Below are 25,808 nucleotides of genomic sequence, written 5' to 3' on the forward strand. Positions count from 1 at the left end.
GACAAACAAGTAAATAACTAAATAAATGCACAAATACTCTTTTATGTATACTACATGTATAATATAAACCAATGGTAGTACAGTTATTCTTATTAGGAGCCAAACTCTACATTTTAAAAATGATTGACATTACATGAGGCGCAAACATAATAGTCATCTCATAAACTTACAATTGATGGGTATATATTGCCATCTTGTGGAAGTACATATTAAACATCCTTTGTAAACTTACGACTTTAAAAATGTGTGCTTTGTTTTAATATTTTTTTTATTTTAAGCTTTCGTGCTCAAATGCATACTCACTAAGCACGCGCTACACACCACAAACACGCAGCATTGGTCATCCTAGCAAAAACTACTAATCCAGCTTTGAACGACGTCATCATTCCGCGCCCGTAAAGCGTCAAGCATGGCAGGTGTGACAACGGTATCAAACTGTTCATTATCCAAACTCCAGTCTTTGCATGGTATATTTGCTATTTATAAGAAACAGGGGCCCACCTCGGCAGATGTGCTAAACGCGCTGAAGATGGCGCTTTTAAAAGGTAACGTTTTCATTTATTTTCAAGCCTAAATTTAACGCTTCAGTGTTGTCCCCACTCAGGTAACGTTAAGTCAACTACTTCGTGCAGTAAAGTAGCGGTTCGCTGTATATTTCTGTTATGAGCCCCGGATGTTGTCACGCCCCTATTGGACATTTGATCACGAGATTAAATCGTATTTGGTGTCAGAATGCTTAATTGTTTAACATGATTGTTTTTGCACAGAGGCTGGTGTTGCAAATCCAAACCCTCGTAAACGGAAGAAACAAGCTCTGAAGATTGGCCATGGAGGTACACTGGACAGCAATGCATCTGGAGTACTTGGTAAATGATTTTTTTCAATTTGAAATAGTATACAAACAATGGATATCATACCTATCGAAGGCTAGATCAAGCTGTTACACGTTGGGAAGAATACAAACATTATTTTGTTTTCACAGTGGTCGGTATTGGTGATGGAACAAAGATGCTTACCACAATGCTGGCAGGATCAAAAGTAAGCGTTTCCTGGGCTACACTTTATCCTTTCCCTATTGTTCATTGGCATGATGCTGAACCGTGTCATCTTTTTTGAAGAAATACACAGCTGTTGCAGAGTTAGGCAAAGCAACCGATTCTCTTGACGTCACAGGAAATGTTGTCGAAGAGAAGAATTTTGGTGAGCATCGTAATCTTTGCCGCCATCATGATACAGGAATGGAAATCTCACAGAAGTTAGTCTTTAAAAATTTGTGCTTGGAAAGTCTTCTTTGCTTTTCAGATCACATCACAAAAGAAACTTTGGAGGAGAAGTTGAAGGATTATACTGGTGAAATTATGCAGGTTCCACCTCTGTGAGTCTGGCCATTGCATTGGATATACACACACTTCATACCTGTCAAAAAGCATTTCCTTTACGACAGAAATGTTTGATATTTGAATCTGAAGATACTCGGCGCTGAAAAAGGATGGCAAGCGCATGTCTGTCCTGCTGAAGCAGGGTCAGGAGGTCGAGGCTAAACCTGCACGTCCAGTGACAGTCTACAGCCTCTCCTTACAAGACTTCAGCCCGCCACTATTCACATTAGGTTACTAATTTATGCTATATATATTTTAGGCATGAGACTAACAGCGTACATGGTAAACGTATCATGTGTATAAATAATCTTTTATACATTTACAGATGTGGAGTGTGGAGGTGGGTTTTATGTCAGAAGTCTGATCGATGATCTTGGAAAAGGTAAAAATATTCTGTACAAACATTCTAAGAACCATCTTAAACATCTCATCTATTTGGAATGTGTAATCTAAATTATACCACTTTGCCTGCAGCGCTATCATCTTGTGCTCACATAAAGGAACTGACCCGGACCAAGCAGGGTCAGTTCACCTTAGAGGAACATGCATTGCGGGAGGATCGCTGGATGTTGGCACATGTCTCTCAGGCTTTGCAGCCTTGCCCAGAGCCACCAGAGAAACAGACGAATGCAAAGAAAGCAAAACCAAAAGATAAACACACCCCATCTAAATCTAAGGGTGATGATGAAAAGCAAAGCAGCGAATAGGCATGCTAAAGGTCCCTGTGTGACAAACTATTCTCATGTAGAGAATTGTAGGAAACTGACTGGTCCACTCTGATTTGATCTGGCTTTCCTTACTACTGCCGTGCATCTTTCTGTATAACCATATACGGGACTTGTGAGGATAGGAAAGCTGGTGACATTTTTTTGAAATTGGTGGATTTTGTGCAGTGTATATTAGAGAAGTTTTAGTGATTGGGATCAAAGCCACTGAAGTATCTTAAAGATTTCACATTATTGTTTCGATACAGTAACAATTTGGTTGTAGTCCCCATAGTGCCAAGGGAAATAAATAATTATATTTTTTCTTTAAACAGATTATGGCTAAATTGCACTGTTATTTTGGTGACAAAACACCAGTTGGTACTGTTATGTAAATATTTAATTTTATGAACTCAAATATAATGTTAGTTTTTTTTTATTATAATATACTTATAAAAACAGCAATTTTGGTTCACTAATAAATATATCTTGCAATCTGTTTGAGTTTTTGTATTCCATGTATTTTATCGCAGCTAAAGTACAATAGTTGCCTGCTATATTCACAAGCTTTATAGAAAAACAAAACTTCAGAACTCAAAATTACTACAAAATATACACAACCAGTTCTAAGGCTCCATTTTTTTAAATTTAGGTTTTTACAGCATCTTAAAGCTGAATAAATAAGCTTTCTATTGATGTACGGTTTGTTATGATAGGTTAGAATTAAGTTTTGATATATTTACTGCAAAAAAATACAAAATATCTTCAATGAAATATCATATTTAATTTACATCCTATTCATTTTTGGCCGACACAATGTATTTTGGCTATTACTTAAAATGTTTTGTGGTCAAGGGTCACAACTAATAACAGGCAAATTTTTCTAATTATTAAAAACAGCATTGACACTTCTAAATTTAAAAGACAAGGTAATTTTATATGTATGCTATGAATGCAACATTAGTACAATAATTCCTAGTATCACATAGGAACACATGAACCTAAAAAAATACAATTAATGGGTAGATATTGCCATCATAAACATCACACTGTATATCCTGCACTTGCTAATTGCACTTCCGGTTAGACCTAAACTACATTTCGTTACACTGTACTTGTATATGTGTAATGACAATAAAGTTGAATCTAATCTAAACATAAACATACACTAACATCCTAGATACATTGAATTGCGACTTAATTTGCTCTGAGTTCAGAGGTCAAATTTCCAGCGACCTATCCTACATTGAGCTGGGAAATATTCGAGTTGTCTCGAACCCCCGTGTGGTCAGGGCCAAAAACGTCCATGTGGTGCTCGCTGCAGAGCAAATGGGCGGACGTTAGACGTCCAGCGAGGAGGAGCTACATATAAGCTCCACCCATTTGCTCTGCAGCGAGTAGCCCGTCAAAACGTCTAGTGGCAGTGAAAGACGTCATCATACTGCGCAGTAAAAGCGTCAAGCATGGCTGATACGATAGAAGTACCAAACACAACATTAGCCCAACTACAGTCTTTGCATGGTTTATTTGCCGTTTATAAGAAACGGGGCCAAACCTCGGCAGAGGTCTTAGGCAGGCTGAAGAAGAAGCTTTTAAGGGGTGAATGAGTTTTCATTTCTTTTCCCCGCTTCGATGTGATTACAAATGTACGTGGAGTAAAATAGCGGATATTCTGTTATGCGCATGTTAAAGGATACTGCCCTCACATTTCTACTCGGAATGATCGGACATAGTTTCCTATGTAAACATTGCGTACAAACACCCTCTGATGTCGTGTTTACCAGTGGGAAGAAGGCGTTCACGTGCAATTTTCACATAAGAAACTCATATTTCGTGTAGAATGCAGAATTGGTATAGTCAGGGCACTGCATTGACCATCTGATCACAAGATGAAGTTTGATTTAGTGTCAGAATGTTTTTTATTGTTTAACTTGTTTATTCTTGCACAGAGGCTGGTGTTGCAAATCCTAACTCACGTAAAAGAAAAAAACAAGTTAGAATCGGCCATGGCGGCACTCTGGACAGCAATTCATCTGGTGTACTTGGTAAATGTTTTCTTTTAATGTGAAAGATGCAAACATTAGCTTGATACTATGAGATGGTTAAGATCACATATGAAAGACTAGATCAAGATTTTACAAGTTGATACATGTTGGACAGAAAATACATGATTTGTTTAAGTGATTGGAATTGGTGAAGGAACAAAGATGCTTACCTCATTGCTCAAAGGACCAAAGGTAAACATTTCCTGGGTCAAAAGTTAATCTTTCTCCATTTGTCATTTCCGTTTTTACTTGCATAATTTTGCATCGTGTGGTGTTTTTACAGAAATACACTGCTGTTGCAGAGCTAGGGACAGCAACCGATACTCTTGACGTCAAGGGAAATGTCGTTGAAGAGAAGAAATATGGTGAGAATTGTCATTTTTTTAGCCGCACTTATCAGGATTAGGGCTTGAAATTGTTGAATTTTTCAGATCACATCACAAAAGAAGCTTTGGAGGAGAAGTTGAAGGAGTTTACTGGTGAAATTATGCAGGTTCCACCGCTGTGAGTCTGACCATTTCATTTGATAAAGAACAAGAGCTTTAGATGTGTCTATTTCCTTAAGTCATAGAAATGTTTGCCTTTTGAAGATACTCTGCCCTAAAAAGGAACGGCAAGCGCATGGCCGACTTGATGAAGCAAGGTCAGGAGGTCGAGCCTAAACCTGCACGTCCAGTGAGAGTCTACCGTCTCTCTTTACAAGACTTCAGCCCGCCACTATTCACATTAGGTTTCTCATTTCTATATTTAGGCAAAGATTTTTTTATCATGACCACAATGTTAACACAGTTATATTCGTTCAGGTACTTAACAGTGGTAAAGTGCTTATTGACACATTTACATTGTACATTCAGAACTTGAGAGTGGAAGTGGATGTCATGTCAGAAGTCTGGTTGATGATCTTGGAAAAGGTAGGAATCTAAAAATATTTATTTGAATACAGTCTCAGTAACATCTCATCTGTTTGGCATGTCTAATTCAAGTTACACCCATTCTTCTGCAGCGTTGTCATCTTGCGCTCACTTAAAGGAATTGACCCGGATCAAGCAGGAGGGCTTCAGCTTGGAGGATGCGCTAAGGGAGGATCACTGGACGTTCGCAGAAATCTCTCAAGTTTTGAAGCCCTGCCCAGTATCACCAGAGGACGAGTCGAATGCCAAAAAAATAAAACTCGAGTGATAAACTCCAAATCTAAGGATGTGGCTGGAGAACAAAGTATTGAAAGGTGCTTATAGGTTGTGAGTGACAAACAATGCGATGTCCACTGTGAAATCATCTTACTTCACCTCAGAAGTATTGCTGAAATGAGATTATTTCACTCTTTTTCGGACACTGCCTTTTTTACATTGAGGCTTGAGCTACTTTATTATAACTGTATTATGCACCTGAGCTTCCTAAAAGCATCCTCTGTGTGCTTTATTAGAGTAATATTCAGTTGTAGTTGATTACATAGATTTTTTTTATTATATAATCATTCATTTTGGCATTTTGTATTATTCTGGTTCTAGCTTAATCTTATGTTGTGTTCTGTTGTGTCTTCACAAGATACATTTTATTTCCAAGTTTAACATTACAAGATCGCTAGCATAATAACCCCCGCTTAATTTTTTCTAATTATATCAGTTGTACAAATTCTGCTCTTTATTATATCTTCACTTTGTCTCCTGGCTGCTTTTCCTTCCCTCCATCTCTGTATATGTCAAGTGGTTGATAAGAAGAATGAACTTGAGCCAAGGGAGAAAGTCTAAAAGCGATCTAGTGACACCTAGTGCAAGAACTACTGAACAGGACTTGTTGTCATATCAAGTTGGATCTATCAATACCTTTGCAATCTTGTCAGTCTGCTATTTTCTACAGCTATTTTGGTTTGCTAATATATATCTATGTCCTGCAGTTTTTTTTGTTTCCAGCATAAGAAATGCTCTCTGTTCTGCATCTTACTTTGTATAATTTGATTAAAAGTACTGTAAATACCTGACACATACATTTTATAGAAGCAGTAGTAACCTCAAGGTATGTAATAAGAAGACATTTTGCTTTGTAAACTACTCGTAACATTATGTTAATTTCTTTAAATAAAATGTCACAGTTTACACTTTCCAAGTTGCTTAAAGATTTCTCATATTTTTCGTTCTTTTTTCCTTAATAAACTGCAGACCCGCAATATTCCATAACACGATTAAGTGTATGCCAAAAATAAGAGATATATTCAGGGCATTGTACACCATAGAATGACATTATAAACTCTGGCTGAGATTAATCAGGTTTATCAGAGTGTTTTAGGCATTCAATCATCTGTAAATCCCTTTTAGTCAGGGATTAATATCAAATTTGTCTTCTGTGCTTTCAGACGGTGTGTCCACCTATACATTAAAGGCATTATGAACAACGATATTCACTGGAAATCTCTGAAATATAAACCTTACCTCCACCCTTGATTGCATTACATTTATTTACATTAGAAAGAAGAAGTAATACAGACATGTTTACTGCCATGGATAAACTAATTCTTTACCTTCAGCTTACGTTTTTTGAAGTACATTACATCATGCAAGTGCCAGTTTCATGCATCCTTCTTCAGGAGCTCTACAAAGCTGCAGCAAAACTATGCTGTTAAGTGTTTACCATCTGGGGGCACTGTAGACCTTTAGTTATGGCACATGTGCTTTGTGACAGGCAGGGGCATGCAAGTGCACTTATTCTGCATTTTACTGAATCTCTCTTTATAGCCCGAGGCTCTTATTCTTTCATTCCTATGCTTAAGGTCTTAAGAGAAAGTGTCATGTTCCCTGGTGGGACGTGAAAGAATGGCTGCTCTAAATGAGACAGGTATGTTCATATAGCCTGTGCGACTTATGCAAATGTAAAGCTTAAAAAACTCTTTAAGTCTGCTTCCAAAGGCAAGGATACAATTGCATTTAGTCATTTTAACCTATGTTCTCTGTGTTTGTTTTATTATATCTATAATATAATTCACTGTAAAGTAATATAAGATTACTTAATTAAATATAATATAATGCAGTACACTATATTTAATGTGACCTTGTATTTAAATGATTGAATTGTTAATTATATAACACCTTGAAACACTCTTCAAAGTATATCTATCTACTGTATGTAACATGATGATTGGTCAGATCATAAGACATTTTTATATGCTCTCCATATTTGGCCCTTTGTTGGTCTGTCTTTTGATTATACTGCAGGAGACACACCCATGCTCCACATTATAGCAAGAAAACAACGCCATATGTTTCTGGTGATACAAATAAAAGAGTGGCACAGAAAGAGCAGCAGGGAACACAATGTATGCCATCATGCAGTTCTCTGGTTACTGTTTAGTCCTACAGAGTGGGCAACACAGTGTATCATATACTGAGATTCACAAAAGCACTAAAAAGAGGGGCAGAGTTCAAATTTGGGATGGTTGATAGTCAATCACTGAGGATGTTGTGGAGTAAGACGGATAATTGACAACAATTGTGTTTTTCAGTTATCATATATTTTATTGATGCAATTAAACGTAATATGCATTATTGTTTCTTTCCTGTAGCTCAGTGGTAAGAGCTTAGAGAACTAAGGTTGTGGGTTCGTTCCCAGGGGATTGCAAATACCTATGTAAAATGTATAGGATAAAGCAATGTAAGTCGCTTTGGATAAAAGCGTCTGCCAAATGCCTAAAATGTAAAATGTAAATGTTTCATGATGGTCTGTTCTTGCATAATTCTATGTAAAATAGACTATTTCTCTTCTATGATTTTGAAGTGCTTGCCACTAGCTGAATGTTATTAGCTAGATATAGCTTTAACTTTTTAAAATAATTTTTTGTGTTTATTATATATATCGTATGCGAATGATTAAGTGAATTAACCGTAAGTCACTTCGAATAAAAGTGTCCGCCAAATCCATAAACGTAAAAATAACGGCGCATTCAAATGCGCAAGTCAATGTTTCACAAAGCAGCACAAATACTACTTTCAAAGAGTTTAAAAAACATACAAACAAAGGAAACAACTCCATTGTTCCCATACACGAAATAATTTCCACATAAAAAAGGTCCTATCCTACTGCAACGGAAAGTCCGGGGACGCGCACACTGACCACTGTCTCTTTAAATGTGCGCTCTTACTTCTGAGCATGCGCGGACATCTCCGTATTGAGTTTGCTCCAACCTGAGGAGCAGCCAGCGCGAGTAGCTCGTACTGTGGACGCTTAAACGTTGATCTACGGGGCCAGATTCATACAATAAGGATTTTTCAACACATCCGGACGAAAAAGAAGTACACCTATCCCGGGGCGCGAAGCGGTTGACAAGGAGTATAACACATCGAGCTTGAAAAAGGGGAAAATATGCTCATAGAGGATAGTTGCTCAGGTTTTCCAAATCCCTCAGCGCAACGGACAACAGCAGAAACAACATCCATAGTACTGACTGATACGGTTTTAAAGGATGCGTTCTTCTCTCAAAACATCTCCGCTTCCTGGTCCGTTTAGCGGTTTATGTGTAGCTCATGAACGTTTAACTAAGAAAAAGCTGAAGGTTTAAAGGATTTAAAGCGAACCAGCAGTGTATTTGTCCAGCCTGCTCAATGTTTACGCTTTAAAATGGCTGCGGAGGGTCTGTGGAAACAGAATAAGACCGTTGAATAATATGATGCTTTGAAATATCCCATCGCATGAGTTAGATTTGGGGGGAAATATTTTTTTCAATGTCATGGGGGATTATTTTCCAGCCCTGTACCGCAGGAGGTAACGTAGGAAATTCCTGCCCTTGTTCATAAACACAATGAGGCGAGACATATGATTTAACATGCTTGTGTTTGTGCTGATTTTATCACATCACATTCTCATCTGGGGTTTTTCCCTGAAGTGATTGCTTAGATTTTTGGGAAAAAGCTAAGATCTCGTATATTTAAGGAATATTCGTTGTATTTGTGAATGGATCCTCCTTGCTGTTATAATTGAAACAGTCTGGGCACCAGATTGGGAAGAAAGGCCCAAGGATATTGATACCCAGTCTAACAGCAGCAAAGTCATGGATGCTGGGAAGAGGATGCCCATCCTGAAGCCTTTTCTGGTCAGGCAGAGACTGCAGGGCATGCACACGTATTTATGGCTGTGTGTGATGTTCTGCCTGGTGCTGTTGTCGGAAGGATCTCCATCTAAACCCTGCGAGAAGAGCTGTCTGTCTGGCAGGTGTGTGAACGGATCCTGTGTCTGTGATCGTGGATGGGTTGGGGACCAGTGCCAACATTGCCAAGGCAGATTCAAGTGAGTAATAAATTAGACATGAATGACTATTAAAAACATTTGAGCCTGTTCTAAGCTTTGTGAGTCTGGATCTTGGTAACATGTTGAAGGTGTTTGTGTGTCAAATGTAGTTTCATTAAACAGACGGACCCAAGATTTGTTTTGCTTTATTGCTGAGGGTTGTTATTGTAACCCAGCATACAGATCGACGAGTTGGCTTGTTCCGTGGTATGTGCTATAATTTCTAAAGTTTGTCTAGGTATTATGGATAACTTAAAAGGGATTTTTAACATGTGTGCACCATCTGGGCAAAACCTGATATGTGGGGTGTTTGTTCTTAACTGAGCCCTTTCCTCAAACCATTTTCATGTGGTTGAAAATCTAGATCTATATGCACTTTATAAAAGTCTTTATATTCTTCTGTGAAATCCCATGGGTCATGACACAGTTAGGCAGAACTAAGTTATTTAAACTTGGAAAATCTATCTTTATCTGTCTCTCTGTCCGTCTATCTGTCCGTCTGTCTGCCATGCACCGATGTGTACATTTTGGCCGATAATAATAACCGATAATTCTTCAACATTACAATCCGATAACTGATATATTGGTCAGTACACACAGTACATACATTTTAATAAAAGATTCTTTAAGACTGTATAAATTCTGTAAGAAGGCATAAAGTGAAGTACTTTTGTTTGAAAACATTGACTGCAGAACACAAGGTAACCATTAATTCTACCATAATCATAATTAATCATGTACACTAGTTAAGGATTTTTCAACTTTTTAACTTTTCTGGTATTTTTTTATATAATAAACAAATGATAGATGTTCTTCCACAGCAACCCAGAAAAATGTTCTTAATAGCCACATGTCTAACAGGTCTCATGACAGAAACCATTCAGAAAGCAGTCTGAACAATAAGCTTTTGTTCCTATAATTTACACATTCAAAAATTCTGTATCTACATACTATTCCTACTAGGATGCTCCGATCCACAATTTTTTATTTCTTTATCTGAGATTTAGAATTGGCCGATACTGAGGTAAAATACTGAATTACATAACAAACTGCATGCAACTGTATGAACGGTGCAAGGCATCAGGCCCAACTTAAAAAAAACATTTTCTTACCCTGTTAAACAAATTAACGAACAAATTATTCACAAGTTTAGTGAATTATTTATGAAAACCAGCATCAGTGCAACAATTGCAAAATATAACAAGTTTACTAGCTTAAAGTCTCCGTAAAATAATTTTTCGTGAAATACTGCAGCGTTTATTGTAAATAGATTATCAATATGGGTCATTAAAAAAAAATTGTGTGCCCTGATAATCTTTTGCAAAAATCTAAAAAAAGCACTTCTGTCTTGTAATCTCTTTCCATCTAAAATGACGTATGTTAGACGGCTTGGGCGGAGCATACGTTAACTCCTCCCCTCCCCTGCTGCCAGTTCCATTTCAAATTTTTGTTCTTCTGTTTTTATACATCAATCTAATCACAGAGAAAGACTAAAAGCCACGCCCACAATTTTTCTCATTTATAATTCCATTTCACCTGGAAATGCGTCAAAATACGGAGTAAAAACTATCGCAACTTCCGGTTCACGGGGACTTTAAACTTGACATTCAAAATTAAAGTGCAAATAGGAATTAAACACCCAAAACAAAAGCAGCTAAAATAAAACAACAGCTTCAATAGCTTGGTAAATGTTTTCAAATAAATTAGACATGTGCCCTACGACTAATTTGACAGTCGTTTAAACGAAAGGTGTGTTACAATGTAGTCGACTAGTCTAAAACTAAAAATGGCTCAGAAGGCGGTCCAAAAACTTTGTGTAGGGCATATGTAATAGCCTATACAGTTTAAAGACTAAAGAATGTATTAATCAAACTTTCATATCCAATATTTAATGTAGCTAAAACAGGCATAGGCCTATGTGTTCAACTTTCATGACGTTATGATCTGTTGTATTTCTGCATTTGCTGATGCACCAACACTGACAGGATGGTTTAAGTGGCTGGAAGAAGTGACGTGATGAGCATTTGTTTGCTTTGGGTGCTTTTGCGTATGATTTATCGGCTATAATATATCAGCCTAAATTTTATTTTAAATTTAACGATACCGATATGGCCAACAATTTATTGTGCATCCCTATCTGTCTGTCTTTTAGACTCACTGTCGGTCTCTCAGTCTATCTATCTATAGATGTACTACATACATATAGATCTTCCTGTATCTTCACAATGGATGTCAGCGGTACTGTAGAAAGATAGGATTTAGCTTGAAATGAATGTCTGACAGCTGTGTGATAAATGAAACTCTTGAACAAAGCTCCTGCAATTGCTTTAAATAGCATCCCGTTCTTATTGGCTAGACTAGAGTTCATTCTCTTTTCTCCATCTCAGAGTAGGGCTGCTCGATTAGGACACAAATCTTAATCACGATTATTTTGACCAATATAGAGATCCTGATTATTTAACACGATTACTCATTAACTTTTAATACAACAGAACATTTTAAAAACTTGGCTTTTATAAATGTAAAGAAATGGCACAGTTGAACCACTGTAAAGGAAGTGGGTGCGCTGTAGATTTATACCATAAGAAAAGTGGAAAATGGAATGTGGCAAAATAATAGTTTTACCTCGATTATTTCGTTTTTGTAATTGTTGAAGGCCAAAATTGACGATTTCAATTATTTTCGATTAATTGCACAGTCCTATCTCAGAGTAATCTGATATGATGTTATTATCATTATAAATAACCCCATCACTCAAAATAAACTTCAGAGTGATATCCAGACCAACATGAAAGGAATAATAACTTGGTATTTGCCCAGGTAACTTGTCCACGTACTGATCTTTCATCTCATCAAACTACACTGCATACACAACATTTCCCTGTTAGATTCCGCCATCTATAAGCCTGGCCTTATGTCTCGGGAAACCAGGTAGACTATCTTTCACACAAGGGGAGGTCTCAAAAGTGAGCAATCGTACATCAGGCTGTCGCCCTGACAAATAACGTTTTGTTGTGAATTATTGACCGGCTTCGTGGATACACGGAACGAATTCTGTTCTTTTGTTAGGGGAATTTGTCACTTGCCTGGCTTACCGCACCAATTGTTTAGGATGTTGTTTATCAGGATGCAGAATTATTGAGGGGCTGTGTTCGGTTTCATATTCATAAGTAACATGTACCTTGCTTGCCTGTTGGTGCACTTGTAATGTAGAGAGTCTCTTCATGTCACTTCTAGTTAGAATATAAGAAGGAAGCATGGTGAATGTCGTATTTAATTCTTTAGTTACAGAGAAAAAACTTGTAACTGCATGTTTAATTTGTTTTCAGTTTAGTTTATTTCTCTGAATTAGAAATAGAAGATTATAATAGAAAAAATGCAATGGTATACTTAATGGAGATATGTGAAAAATTATGCACCAATGTCCATAATTCTGAATCACTAATGGAGTCAACTTTGTTTTTAAGTGTGTGGTTTGAGCCTTTTCAGAGCAGTATGAAGTAGGGCTGGGCGATAAAACGGTATCGATATTTATCGACGGTACAACATTGTCGATATCAATATAAAAAAAGTTCGATATAGTGCTAGATCATTTCCTTAAAATATGCGCGCCCGTGACGTCTGAAGATCTTAAACCGCCTATAAGATGTTTTGTTACATGAGCGTGCTACCATTGACAAGCAAACAACCAATAAGATCTAATTCGCCGGGTTGCGTTAGTCTCAGTTTGGTTGCGTCATCGCCATGTTGACATTAGAAATTGTGAACAAAAAGGGAAATGTCAGCTCGCCAGTGTTGCAGTTTTTTTGTTTCTTTTCTTCCGGCCAACATCAGAAGAACGTAGTGTGTAAGCGATGTAAAAAAAAAATGTCCCGGCTAAGCAAGGAAACGCAAGCAATTTATTTCACCATCTAATCCGCTGCCACCCATTGGAATATACATCATGTCGCCCATCTACCTCAAGTCAACAAACAACCCACAAGCAGTCCACGATGGAGAGGTACTCTGTAACAATGCCATATGATAAATATTCCAAGCGATATAATGATATAAACCATGCAATGGTGTACTTCATTGCAAAAGAAATGCTGCCGTTCAGCATGGTGGAGAAGTCAGGCTTTTGTTTACTGTTATAAAGGTTTGTTGGTATTACTTATTACAGATGCTGTTGTTGATCTACCTCAAAGTTTGCCTTGATTGTTCCATGTTTACATAACATTGAACTTAAAATGTTACAAAATGTGTTCACTTCAAAGTTAAAGTTTGTTTAAACTTTTATCTTAATATAAGAAGAGTAAGACATAAAGAAGATATTTTCTTTACATTTTTTTGTTTTAGTTTTTTTACTGCTAAAACATTTTTTTTTGCTGTATGCCTTATTAATGTGGGTCAGTTAAAATACAGTGGTTAAATACAAAATATCGTTGATATCATTTTTAGCCATATCGCCCAGCCCTCGTATGAAGTCTAATTCACAGTCTTACTTGGAGATGGGCTTGCTGTTTGTTGCTAACTGCATGTTGTCCTTATATGACTTACCATTTATTTTTCTGTATACTGTGTATGTGTTGTTAAAGTTGTAACCTACACGTAAAAGAGTGAATATCGCTTTTTCAGATAGTATGAAGTTGAACTTCTGATAGTATGAAGTCCTCATATTCTTTAGTGGACTTTCAACTTGTGTATGTGACCCTGGACCACAAAACTTGAGATTTTAAATTGAGATTTATACGTCATCTGAAAGCAGAATAAATAAGCTTTCAATTGATGGTTTTACAGCACGGGTCAATTCTAAGCTTTACATAAACGTGAGTGTGTGATTCTCAAAGAGTGGGCAGCAGCAAGCGAAGTTTGTAGGCGTGTTTTTGGCAATTTTGGTTTGCTATTTTGCTGCATCCACTCACAAAAATAAAGTTTTTATATATTTACGGAAGGAAATTTACAATATATCTTCATTATACCTGCTCTTTACTTGATATCCTAACACAGTGTCCACTACACCAGACATCAAACGCATTAGAACCCATTATCATTTAAAATTGTGTCCACACTGGATGCGCTGTGTCTGTTCTCGTCAAGCTGCATTAGCTATAGACACTGTGTGACGATTTTTGGCGTAAAATTAAATCTATAAATTTGACCCATACAATGTTTTGTTGGCTTCGCCACAAATATACCCGTGCTACTTATGACTGGTTTTGTTTGACGCTACAAAACACAATAAAGCGCATTGGAACCTATTATAATTTTAAATTTTGTCCACATTGGATCATTTTGCGGTGCGTGAAATGTACTTACTTGTGAATGAAAAGACACTTTGCAGTGGGTTAGGGTTTAGTTTTGTGAAACTAGTACTCTGATCTTTGTTGTGTGTGTGTAAACATCCATTAGATATACAAAAATCATGTCTGCTGTAGACTGCTGGGTGGGTAGTTGTTGGTGAACCAATTTGGCATTTGGGTTAAGCCAAGCCTGCCGACATGATCTGTGCTCTATTTATAGACTGATCTTTGCAGATGACTTTCCAAAGTGCAACCATAAGCTGCATCATATTCATCTGATCTCAGTATTGACAAATAACTTAACTTATACCAATTATAGTGTATATAGCTACTTTCATCTTGCGATCAAAAACTCAGAGTTTGTCCGTATATGTTTTAATTTCTTCTTTTTTCATCTTTATTTTGTATTTTATGCAATTGTGGCTACTTACTGAAGCAGTTACAAGATATAAATAAAACCACCTCTGATAAACGGTACACACAGGTTGTAAGCATCACTACCGGGCCTATTTGTTTTCCATTTCAGAAAAGGAAGGTTTCATGTTTTCATGTGACATGTAGACTAAATTCAAGGCTGTTTGAAAGACTGCTTGTCTTACACATTGTATCAAGACAGTGTGATTCTACATTAGAGAAAAGTCAGTGGCAGATAGCAGCTTATATTTTATTTTTACTTCAATTTTCTGCAATAGCTTTTATAAGTGGCTTCTATAATATAGATCCAGTTAATGTGCTCGTGAAAAAATGCAGGTCAGACAGAGGTAAGTCCACTGGAGGCAGCATATGATATCCATTTAAAATATCTCTTTTGTTTTGGACCACCAGGCATAAATCCAATGCTTTGTAGTGCTGAGAGCTCTGTCAAACACTGACGCAGGCCGGATGGAACCTTACTCTGTATGTCACTTCTCCCAAACATGAGGACAGTTTTTGAATTTATCAACTGGATTTCTATTGTAAAATCCCCTTTGACAGTAAAAATGTTGAGGCGGTCTCTTCTTGAATGGTTCTTTTTCTTGTACCTTGTTTGATCTTGTTTGCCCTGTGAGTCTACTCCTCGATGTTTCTTAGTGAACTGGAAATACTCGATAACATCCCATCTGCAATAAAGTAACTTTCTTATTTCATCTTTATTCATGTATTCTGTGGGAGTTATACCCATAATCAAAGCATTGCTGGCTCAATCCTCTACTGTTTGAGAGACAGAAATGATTAAATATTAATTTATAGGAATGAAATAAATATGAATGCTTTTTTCATACATGGTCGTTTTTGGATTATGTAGATGCGAGTAGTGCCATTTTAGTGAATCCATGACTGTTTTAATAAATGAAGAGGCTTAAATTGTTTAGTGCCAAGGTAGTGTTCTTACCTCCACATCACGCTTTCAACAGCTTTCCTGTTACACAACAGCTAGGGTTCAGCGAAACAAACGGGAAGTGGGAGGAAGCAAGCATACCAAACAGCCGCGGGTTCCAAAGATAGGTACGGTTAGAAGGACATCAAGACGCATCACTTCACACCTATTCACGTGGCAGAAAGTGGGGTTGGGTTATGAAGTCTTTTGCAAAAGGCCTTTAAATTTTAACATTATGCCACCGAGTATCACCTTTACCTTCTTTAAAGGAGTAATGCATCTTCAAAATGAAAATTCTGTCATCATTTACTCGCCCTCTTGTCATTTCAAACCTGTATGACTTCCTTCCGCAGAACACACAAAAAGATATTTTGAAGAATGTTGTTAACAGCCCCCCCATTCACTTGCATTGGTTAAAATAGAAGTGGATGGGGGGCTGTGCTGTTCTGTTACCAACTTTTTTCAAAATATCTTCTTTTCTTTCTAGCAGAAGAAAGAAAGTCTTACAGGTTTGAAATGATAAGAGGGCGAGTAAATGATGACAGAATTTTCATTTTGAAGGTCAACTACTCTTTCAATTTGATACAAGCTTTGGGCAGCTCTTACTTGAGCATATGAGCTTTTTGGTTTTGTTGGTTGTTTTTTATACTCGCAGTCTTTCTGAATTCTTACCAGCGTGTCTGTCTGAATGCCCGAGGCCAGCCTTCCGGCCTGGGTGACTGATCCTTGTCCAATGGCTACTCTAAGGTAGGAATTTGTCCTGCCTATTGGTGGATATATCTGGTGGTACTAGTTCATAAAAGGTTCATGAATACTTGGTAAATAATTTAACCGTTTACTCACCTAGAGTTCTTCTCCCTTATCTTTTTGGGTCTGCCAATTGTGCGCCTGTATTTCAAAAAACTCTTTCGCCAGCACTCGGGCTGAGGGACGTCCTCCCTAGCACAGGATGTGGTACACCGTGATTACTGTGTTTTACTGCTCTTAAAATCCCGATGTCTGATTATAGACTTGCAGAACAGAGTGGGGAAATAGCTGGGCGACTTGTTAATAGGCTGCGATTTAGACTACAAGAAAGTGACTGCCAGATTTTTTGCTTTTGTGTTAGTCACAGATGGCTTGTTTGTGCAGTACTGAAAGGGATATGAAGAAATTCTCAACTTCTTGTAAGGAGTAATTCACAGACCCACGCAAATGAGTACATGAGGAACACAACCACAATGATTGGCAATAGCATACTGGTAGCAGCAGTTCCCTTGATGCTAAATTTAGGTTTAATATAAATGCACTCACCTTTTGGCCTGACTTTGTTATTCATTTTAATAACAATAAATATGAATTTTAGTTTGCGTTTACATAATATATGTCCGAGTAACAACCGTTATAAAAACTCTTTTGTTCCTCTGGCTATAAGGTTGTTAAACTCAAATGCAAAGGATGGGACTGTGTGAGCGTTTTTGTTTATGATGATTGTTATTTATGTTGGAACTTGTTTGTACAGGTTTACCTGCATTGCCCAACACAAATTCCTCTTAAAGGATTAATAAAGTAAAAATAATAATAATAAAACTGTGTATATATAAGTTTATTTTTAAACACATACACATACATGCATATATTTAAGAAAAATATAAAAAATGGTGTATAATTTCAATTATTGGTAAATATAAGTAAATGCATCTAAACATTTCTTAAATTTATATACAAATGTGTATGTTTTGTGTTTATAAAAACAAAACTAATATGCACAGTACACATATATTGTATGTGTACTGTGCAGTAGGCATATATTATGGAAAACAAACTTTCCTTATTCCTTTTCCTTATTTCCTTTCCTTATTCTGGATGCGATTGATCGTTTGACAGCCCTAGTATTTAAATAGATTCTATTAGCTTATAGTTTCTGCAAAGTTGTTTTCAGGTTCAGTTTTGGACCAATATGTCCAGAAAATTAATGGAAAAAAAAAATGAATGGGCAAATGCATGTGTCAAAGACTTTAATTATGTTTTATTTCTCTTATACATTTAATGAGAAATCGAATTACCCGAAAATCGAATCCTTGACCTTGAGGATGCTTTCACCATATTGTACCTGTTGAGCAGCAGGGAAGGTGTAATGATAATTTCTCAATCTTTCTGAAGATTCTGAATCTGTGACTTCCTCTGATCCACTCCAAAGAGTTGCGTAACATTAGCTCAATTCAGTCTTTGTTCGTTTCAAGAAGGCTAGTACAGAAGGTCTCAGCAATGTCATGATTGATTTTCTTTGAGAATCTGCCCCGAGGAGTGTTTGGCTATGTGAGCAGCAATCATTTGTTCAATTAAGAGTGTGTCTCTGGAATATTGAGGTCATTGTTTATGAGACTTAAGTCGGCATCTACAAACAATAGGCCCTGTCTAGGTAAACAAGGCGGCCCATGACACAGGCGGGTCTAGTGTTTCGTGGTGATGAAATAGACAGCCGAGTCCCGACGCTCCATGGGGCCGACGGCTCTGTTGCAGTATGGTAGAAGGAGAGAAAACTGATTGGGCCGGTCTGTGTCGTGAACGCATTTGCAGCATTGAATCATTGTGGAACAACTCCCACGCATTCCTGCATCCATATGGTCATAAGTAACCACAGAAACCAGCTCACCCTATTTGTCTGCTGATACTGAAGCTTCACTTATGTTTTGCTTAATGTATAGCATTGTTTTGTTTATCAATTGTTCTATATCTCGGGCTTTGTTGGATGCGGACCCTTTACGCTGACTGTGATCTTGTTTTTCAGGTTGACTGAGCCGTCTGGGTACCTAACAGATGGCCCCATCAACTACAAGTTCAAAACCAAGTGCACCTGGCTGATCGAGGGCTAGTAAGTATCTCTCTATCCTTGTCGCTCTCTCTCACCAGATTCTGACACCGTTTGGCCCACACTTTCCTACCGTGCACACAGCAACAAGTTCTCAACCATTATGTCATCACCTTTGTTTCGCAGCCCAAACGCAGTGCTGCGATTACGGTTTAACCATTTCGCTACCGAATGCAGCTGGGATCATATGTACGTCTATGACGGGGACTCGATTTATGCTCCCTTAGTAGCGGTGTTCAGGTGAGTGTCGAAAACATCTAGAATATGCTTGTGTCATAGAGATCAACAATAAGGATAGCCCAGATCCAGATGATGAAAGAACTGATTCATTTTGAACCAGGTTTTTGTCTTTAATTGTCCCGCAGTGGTCTCATTGTCCCTGAAATCAAAGGAAATGAGACCGTCCCTGAGGTGGAGACCAACTCGGGATATGCACTCCTGCACTTTTTTAGCGATGCTGCATACAACCTCACAGGATTTGAAATCTTCTACTCGTGAGTATCAGGAGTATGACATCAGCACTGCATAAATTGAAAAGAGTCTGTCGGGTGCTAAAACAACATAACCACGAATGGTGCATGTTTCAAATTTACTGTAATCATGGGCTTTGTCCTGTTCTTTGCACTCCCCAATTCAGGCTGTTTTCAGTAGGAAATTGTCCTTCTTATTTGCTTTTTATGACCTTCTCTCTTCGTCTCTCCTACAGAATCAATTCATGTCCAAATAACTGCTCAGGCCACGGGAAGTGCACCTCGGGGAACTCGATATCGAGCCGTGTGTATTGCGAATGCGATAAGTACTGGAAGGGCGAGGCCTGCGACATCCCCTACTGCAGGAACAACTGTGGCAGCCCGGACCACGGCTACTGCGACCTTACCGGGGAAAAGCTGTGCGTGTGCAACGACAGCTGGCAAGGTACTTTCTCATCCCTCCTCTTCTCCAATTCACTCCCTGCTGCGTCTCCCTCCCCTCTCCAGATTATGTTAAACCAAAAGAATCCGAAGGATGCTTAAAAATATGTTGTGAGAATCAGAGACCTTTCAGGTTCTGTGTTCTCAGCATGGCTTTGCAGCTAGGGGAGTTTGTTTTGGTTGTGTTTGTTGTCACCCCCTAGTGGACAATGTGTAGCGGTGCACTTGTCACTTCTGCATCGCTGCAGCATCCACGCTGTCGCAATGTGTCAGAGGCACCGTTTAGCCTGAGTGATGCTTTACTTAAGGCCTTCCTGAGATTGAGGTTGTGACATGAATCTCTCCGGGAAACTTCTCACTATGCCAGTGACAGGAGACAGGAAATTGAGAGAAAGTTTGAATGGTAATGAACATGAGAAATTGATAAGAGGCATTATTGCTCTGCACACTGGAATGTTGTGATTGGCTATTCAGAATCAGGCATTCCAATGTGTTATTCCCAGATAAAAAAAAACAGCATAAGACTTATGACACATGGTCATCCGGGTACTGCCAGTCTTCTTGATTTTACAAATAATTTACATCAAAATATATTAAATGTAAATATGCCTAAATTATAACGTATAAGAAATGGTTAAACCACATTGCCTGTTTTGCATTGTCTTGTTTGAACATTGTGTCTTGATTTAAAGATGATAGAAAACATTTTTCCTCAAGGTTTGTATTAGTTAGGAGCTAATAAAATATTTTGTGTCTAATAACTTACTCATGTGGCGAGGTGTCGTGTTATAAGCAGGATAAAACACATCCAGCCTATTATTATTGCGGTGTAAACCCTGCTTGTTTACATGTTTAACGTAGCCATTGCTCTTTCTCTCAGGTCCAGACTGCTCTTTAACGGTGCCCTCCACTGAGTCGTACTGGATTATGCCAACAGTGAAGCCATTTGGAGCGTCTCTGGGCAGAGCATCCCATAAGGCCGTGGTGCAGGAGAGGGTTATGTGGGTGGTCGGCGGCTATACATTTAACTACAGCAATTTTCAAATGGTTCTGAAGTGAGTGATTTTTATGTTTTTATTCTAAGTTGATCATGATATCAGGGGCAAATCACATTTTTGGGATTGCATAAGGACAATTGACTAAACATGGACGTTTATAACTGTAATAATAATAAAACTCTTTGTAGTCGTGATTTGGATGTCTTGAGATTATTGTGTAAAATACAAATTGCAACAGATAAAAAAATGTCACTGTTTTCTTGCAGTTATAATTTGGAAAGTGGCATCTGGAACACCGTGCCTGTCAGTAGCGGACCCCTGCCAAGATACGGACAGGCCTTGGCACTACATTTGGTAACATCAGTTTTTATAAGTTCAACAATGTTTGTTTTAAAGAATATTTTTTAGCATCTATCTCTAAACAAAATACATGTAGTGGAATGAATGAATCAATATATTTAAGTGATAAGATGTTCTCGCTTTGGCTTGAATATCTGTTTTGATATTCTGATATTCTGATATAGCTGTTGACAATGACAAGAATATCCTGTAGCACCCAAAATAAAACAAAAAAATAAAGTAAATAAATGGAACCATAAATGACCTATACTTTGAAACTAAAATTTTCATTCTCTTTTCCAGGATGAGATCTACATGTTCGGAGGCAAGTTGGAGATGGGTGCTAAGAACATAACAGATGAACTGTGGGTGTTTAACATACCCAGCATGACGTGGTCACAGAAGAACCCCATTGTGCCAGCCCACGGGCAGATCTACGCTGTGGAAGGCCACTCAGCTCATATAGCAGAGCTGGACAATGGAGATGTGGTGATGGTGATCATCTTCGGCTACTCCTCCATCTACGGCTACATCAGCAACGTTCAGGAGCTAAACATCTGTGAGTGACTAACCGAGCAGTACCAAAAGGGAGAATGGGGGCAGGATATAGAACTTTGTAATTTCTTATTAAAATTAGAAGTAAAAGGGGCTGTATTCTGAGGTTGACAAAGTCAGGACTTTTTCATCGCAGTGCTCTGGGTATGAAGAAAATGACATTTTTAACACACATTTTTCACTTCTTTATTGTCCACTGGTGGTTAATGTGCAACTGTGCCATTAAAATTCATAACAAAATCTGCATTTTGATATCTGTCCGCTGTAGTGACCTCTATGCATGAAAAGATTAAAAGCAGTAAATTTGAGATTTTGTTGTTATTATTTATAGACGATCCAGGCTTTTTTTTAAATTATATTTCTTTGCTTTTATATCTAAAATAGGTCAGATTTTTAAGAAAGCCTTAAAGGAGTCATTCGCCGGAAATACGTGTTTTTCTTTGTCTTTTGTGTGTTTTAAGTTGCCCATGCATGTATAAGACACGTGAAATTGCAAAAATGTAAGTGTCCGCACAAAAGATATATTTTATCTAGAAGCGAATGCTCACCTAGACCTGCCTGAAACGCCTCGTGTAACCACACCCCCACAACTTAACGTCAGCTCGTGGAGTGATTTGACTAAAACTGGCCAAATCTACAAGCAAGTAATGTGGGCTGTCTTGTAAATCTCATTATACCGTCGCCAGGCCAGCATGATGTTCCGAATATTTGAAGAGGCGTTACATGTCTGTGAAGTATTTAACCAATCATTACGCACTAGTGACCTGGCCAATCATTGCACAACTCGCTTTTCAGAGCGATGAGCTTTGAAAAATATCTGGGCGTTTCAGAGAGGCGGAGCAAAGAGGTGATACAAACATGCACGGTATGTTGAAAATACAGCGTTTTTTTAACCGTAAATCGTGTACATGCATTGTATTACATCTAAAGCAAACAATAATATTCGTTTAAGCAGAGTCAAATAACCCCTTTAATTAGAATATGTTTGAAAATATAGTTTACATCAGTTAGCCAGTAGGTGGAGCTGTGGTTCTTCATGAGAAGGTCTTTTTATGTTTCACGGCTGAAGGCATCAGATAATCTGTACTTTTGCTAATCTTGTTTAACTCCAGGATAAAGCCACAATCTCTGTGGTATCAAGTAATCTTTAAAGTGTCATGAACTCATGCCAGACACTCGGTTTTGTTGGGATGAGATAATTCCTCTCATTAAACTCAACACACATTTCATTTGGGATTCTCACAGACCGAGTATGACAAGCCAGAAAAGGCTCTTTGGTTATCGAAAACAATGGGCTCTATGCATGCATTTCACGCTCTGAACCCTAGGGAGTTTCCGGTTGGGGAGACTTAAACCGGGGGGAATGGGGAAAAATGAGAAAATAGTTAAATTTAGCAGATGCTGTATATTGAGGCACACAGCAATAGTATATAGAAGTGGCGTTCTACCGCATTTGAATGTTATAACGAAATGTTAACTCATGAAAGTATCATTTAAGATACGGTAGAACAGCACTTCTATATACCACTGCTGTGTGTTGCAATGTACAGCATATGATAAATTTATTTATTTTCAAATTTTTCCATCCTTTAAGTGTGTCCAACCGGAAACTTTAATAGTGGCTTATATTGTGTTTGTTACATTGTGTTATGTATTGCATTTCGTTTTTTGGAACTTCTCACTTTACTGTGATAATTGTACTTATTAAAAGTGATTTGCTTTGTTGTGTCTGTGCACAGTGACAAACACATGGCTTGTGCCAGAAACCAAAGGAGCAGTCGCTCAAGGTGGGTACGGCCACAGCAGCGTCTACCACAGCGCCACCAAGAGTGTGTATGTCCACGGGGGCTACAAATCTCTCCCCGCCAACAAATATGGCTTGGTGGATGATCTTTACCGCTATGAGGTCCAGACCCGCACCTGGTAAGAGCAATTGACAAATAAGCAAACACTTTAAAGACACATTTAAAGATTAAATTTGATGGCTGTCGTGTCGCAGGACGATTCTGAGAGAGAGCGGGTACCCACGTTATCTGCATTCATCCGTGATGTTAGGAGGAACTCTGCTCATCTTTGGAGGAAATACCCATAATGACACCTCTCTGAGCAATGGGGCTAAATGCTTCTCTGCTGACTTCCTGGCCTATGACATTGGTTTGTGCTGGCTTTTTCAGTTCTCGTGAAGTTATTCTTGATGTGTTTTAATCAATTGTGTGACTTATTCCTTAGCATGTGATGAGTGGAAGGTCCTCCCTAAACCAAACTTGCACAGAGACATCAACCGCTTCGGCCACACTGCTGTGACCAGTAACGGGTAGGAACTTAACACGATAAATCAGAGTAAATGCACAAAATAACACAAGAGTAAAGACTTTTATGTGTCTTTGTGTCTTTTTCCCCTTCCAGGTCCATGTACGTGTTCGGTGGTTTTTCCAGCGTGCTCCTGAACGACGTGCTCATCTACAGGCCACCCAGCTGCGAGGCCTTCCTTGGACGGGAACGCTGCGAGGCCGCGGGTCCTGGTGTACGTTGCACCTGGAAGGGTGGCCGCTGCACGTCCTGGGAGCCCAGCTTTACTTCCAATGTTACACCTGCTCCATTCTGCCCTGACAAAGCCGGTAGGTTTCAGAAAGAGGCTTACAGACTCCCTCAGCTGTGACATTTTCCATCGTGCCCAAGCTGGGAAATCATTCTGGCACATACTCGCTGAACTGAGCCCCCGGGTTTGTCTGCCACAGACTGTGTTAATGAGCGAGTAATGGAAAGGGCACAGACTGTCTAAAACGGACACAGAGGAGACTTTCCCGCAATCCTCTTTTGCTCCGCAGGACTGCCAACTCTGTATGATCTTTTGCCACCTGTCAGAACACAACCAGTCACACTGAACCAGTAATTTAGCGCATTTGTGAATGAGTGTGTGCGTAGACCTTAGACCGCGCAATATCTGGCTTCGTTTGTTTGATTTGAAATTCAAATTTGAGATCTGAACTTGCATGCTGGGATCATTTCTGGCAGTGCTGGCTGGGCCTGTTGATGCAAGGGAGTGTTTTAGTGCAATGGCAAAAGAAATAGTTTTTTTGTTTGGATTGTGAGCTTGGTGCTTAAATGGACTGTGATGAAATGACAATGTACCACATGGCGAGCTAAGACTGAATGATTTTGTTTGTATTTGGAAGTAAATGGGGAATGAAAGTTGCTTAGTTTTAAAGTTTTATATGAATTTTGGCTGTAGAGAAGACGCACACAGCTCTACAGCTGTGTGGTGCGTACAGCTCTAGAAAATAATTTGCCTCTAGATCAATGCTTAACAACATTGAGATATGAATATCTTTTATTAAAAACGTTATGTATTTTGACTAGACAGTTATACTCATCTTTCAACTTTGCTTCCTTTTAAATCTGTCTCACCTCAAGCTACGGTTGATGAGAGATGTTACCGCTTCTCTGACTGCTCTAGTTGCTCTTCTAACACTAACGGATGTCAGTGGTGCGATGGCAAGAAATGCCTCTCAGCTCTCAGTAACTGCACTTCTGTAAGTCGGCCTGCAGAGGGCACCAGCGTTACACAGCACAAATGTATGTCTAAATTTCCTGGCTTTCTCCAGTAATTTGACTTTATTTTGTGTTTTCTTTTTTCCAGTCTGTGAAGAATTTCACCAAATGTCCAATTAGAAATGAGCAGATTTGCAGTAAAATGACCAACTGCAAAAGCTGCTCACTGAACCTTAGCTGCCAATGGGATCCTAATCAGCTGGAATGCCACACCGTCCCGGGTAAAATGGGTGGAGAATGAATCAATGCTTTTTTGTCATTTCGACACTTGTACTGACAGCAGACAGAGAGTGGTTAAAGATGGATTTGTTCTTCATTTTTCTTATAAAAATGCCGTATAACAAATGCACACCCCCCCTGCTTTCACCACTTATTTAGTTGTGTAATTGACCTAAAGAGTTCATTGTGAGGTTTTTAGGGCTGCAAAATCTTTGTACATCTCAATCTGAAGCAAACTGAGAGTTGAAGACACCCTTTCCCCTTTGCGAATTGCAAATGTGAAGAATTATTCAATCTGATTGTGCTTGACATTTACTGCACTGAAAAACTTACTTTTAGTGGACA

At 38.4% G+C, this 25,808-nt stretch overlaps 3 protein-coding genes across 5 annotated transcripts in view; all 3 read left to right on the forward strand.

The window, feature by feature from the left end:
• Positions 1–400: 400 nt before the first annotated feature.
• Positions 401–2,582, forward strand: LOC130439185 (pseudouridylate synthase TRUB1-like). The gene is made up of 8 exons (XM_056771655.1): positions 401–545; positions 768–866; positions 983–1,038; positions 1,119–1,200; positions 1,303–1,375; positions 1,470–1,609; positions 1,705–1,761; positions 1,854–2,582. Exons 1-8 carry the CDS (start codon positions 410–412, stop codon positions 2,084–2,086), a joined length of 876 nt encoding a protein of 291 aa, XP_056627633.1. The 5' UTR covers positions 401–409; the 3' UTR covers positions 2,087–2,582.
• Positions 2,583–3,523: 941 nt separating this feature from the next.
• Positions 3,524–6,226, forward strand: LOC130439008 (pseudouridylate synthase TRUB1-like). Of its 2 annotated transcripts, XM_056771382.1 has the most exons (8): positions 3,524–3,682; positions 4,033–4,128; positions 4,265–4,320; positions 4,412–4,493; positions 4,560–4,632; positions 4,719–4,858; positions 4,983–5,039; positions 5,132–6,226. In XM_056771382.1, the coding sequence occupies exons 1-8, from the start codon at positions 3,547–3,549 to the stop codon at positions 5,305–5,307; spliced, it is 816 nt and encodes a 271-aa protein (XP_056627360.1). In that variant the 5' UTR covers positions 3,524–3,546; the 3' UTR covers positions 5,308–6,226. The 2 variants fall into 2 exon arrangements, with proteins under 2 accessions (XP_056627360.1, XP_056627361.1); XM_056771383.1 differs by lacking the exon at positions 4,265–4,320 and having other exon boundaries at positions 3,540–4,128.
• Positions 6,227–8,310: 2,084 nt separating this feature from the next.
• Positions 8,311–25,808, forward strand: part of atrnl1b (attractin-like 1b) — a 71,863-nt gene continuing 54,365 nt past the window's right edge. For both annotated transcript variants that reach the window (XM_056771052.1, XM_056771053.1), the window contains exons 1-14: positions 8,311–9,399; positions 18,809–18,892; positions 19,016–19,129; positions 19,255–19,383; positions 19,596–19,804; positions 20,681–20,855; positions 21,065–21,152; positions 21,441–21,696; positions 23,432–23,615; positions 23,692–23,846; positions 23,922–24,006; positions 24,099–24,310; positions 25,107–25,225; positions 25,333–25,465. In XM_056771052.1, the coding sequence (XP_056627030.1) occupies positions 9,164–9,399; positions 18,809–18,892; positions 19,016–19,129; positions 19,255–19,383; positions 19,596–19,804; positions 20,681–20,855; positions 21,065–21,152; positions 21,441–21,696; positions 23,432–23,615; positions 23,692–23,846; positions 23,922–24,006; positions 24,099–24,310; positions 25,107–25,225; positions 25,333–25,465 (2,179 nt within the window). In that variant the 5' untranslated portion in view covers positions 8,311–9,163. The remainder of the gene's footprint in view (positions 9,400–18,808; positions 18,893–19,015; positions 19,130–19,254; positions 19,384–19,595; positions 19,805–20,680; positions 20,856–21,064; positions 21,153–21,440; positions 21,697–23,431; positions 23,616–23,691; positions 23,847–23,921; positions 24,007–24,098; positions 24,311–25,106; positions 25,226–25,332; positions 25,466–25,808) is intronic.

This window comes from Triplophysa dalaica, chromosome 17, assembly GCF_015846415.1.
Source record: "Triplophysa dalaica isolate WHDGS20190420 chromosome 17, ASM1584641v1, whole genome shotgun sequence".
NCBI lineage: Eukaryota > Metazoa > Chordata > Actinopteri > Cypriniformes > Nemacheilidae > Triplophysa > Triplophysa dalaica.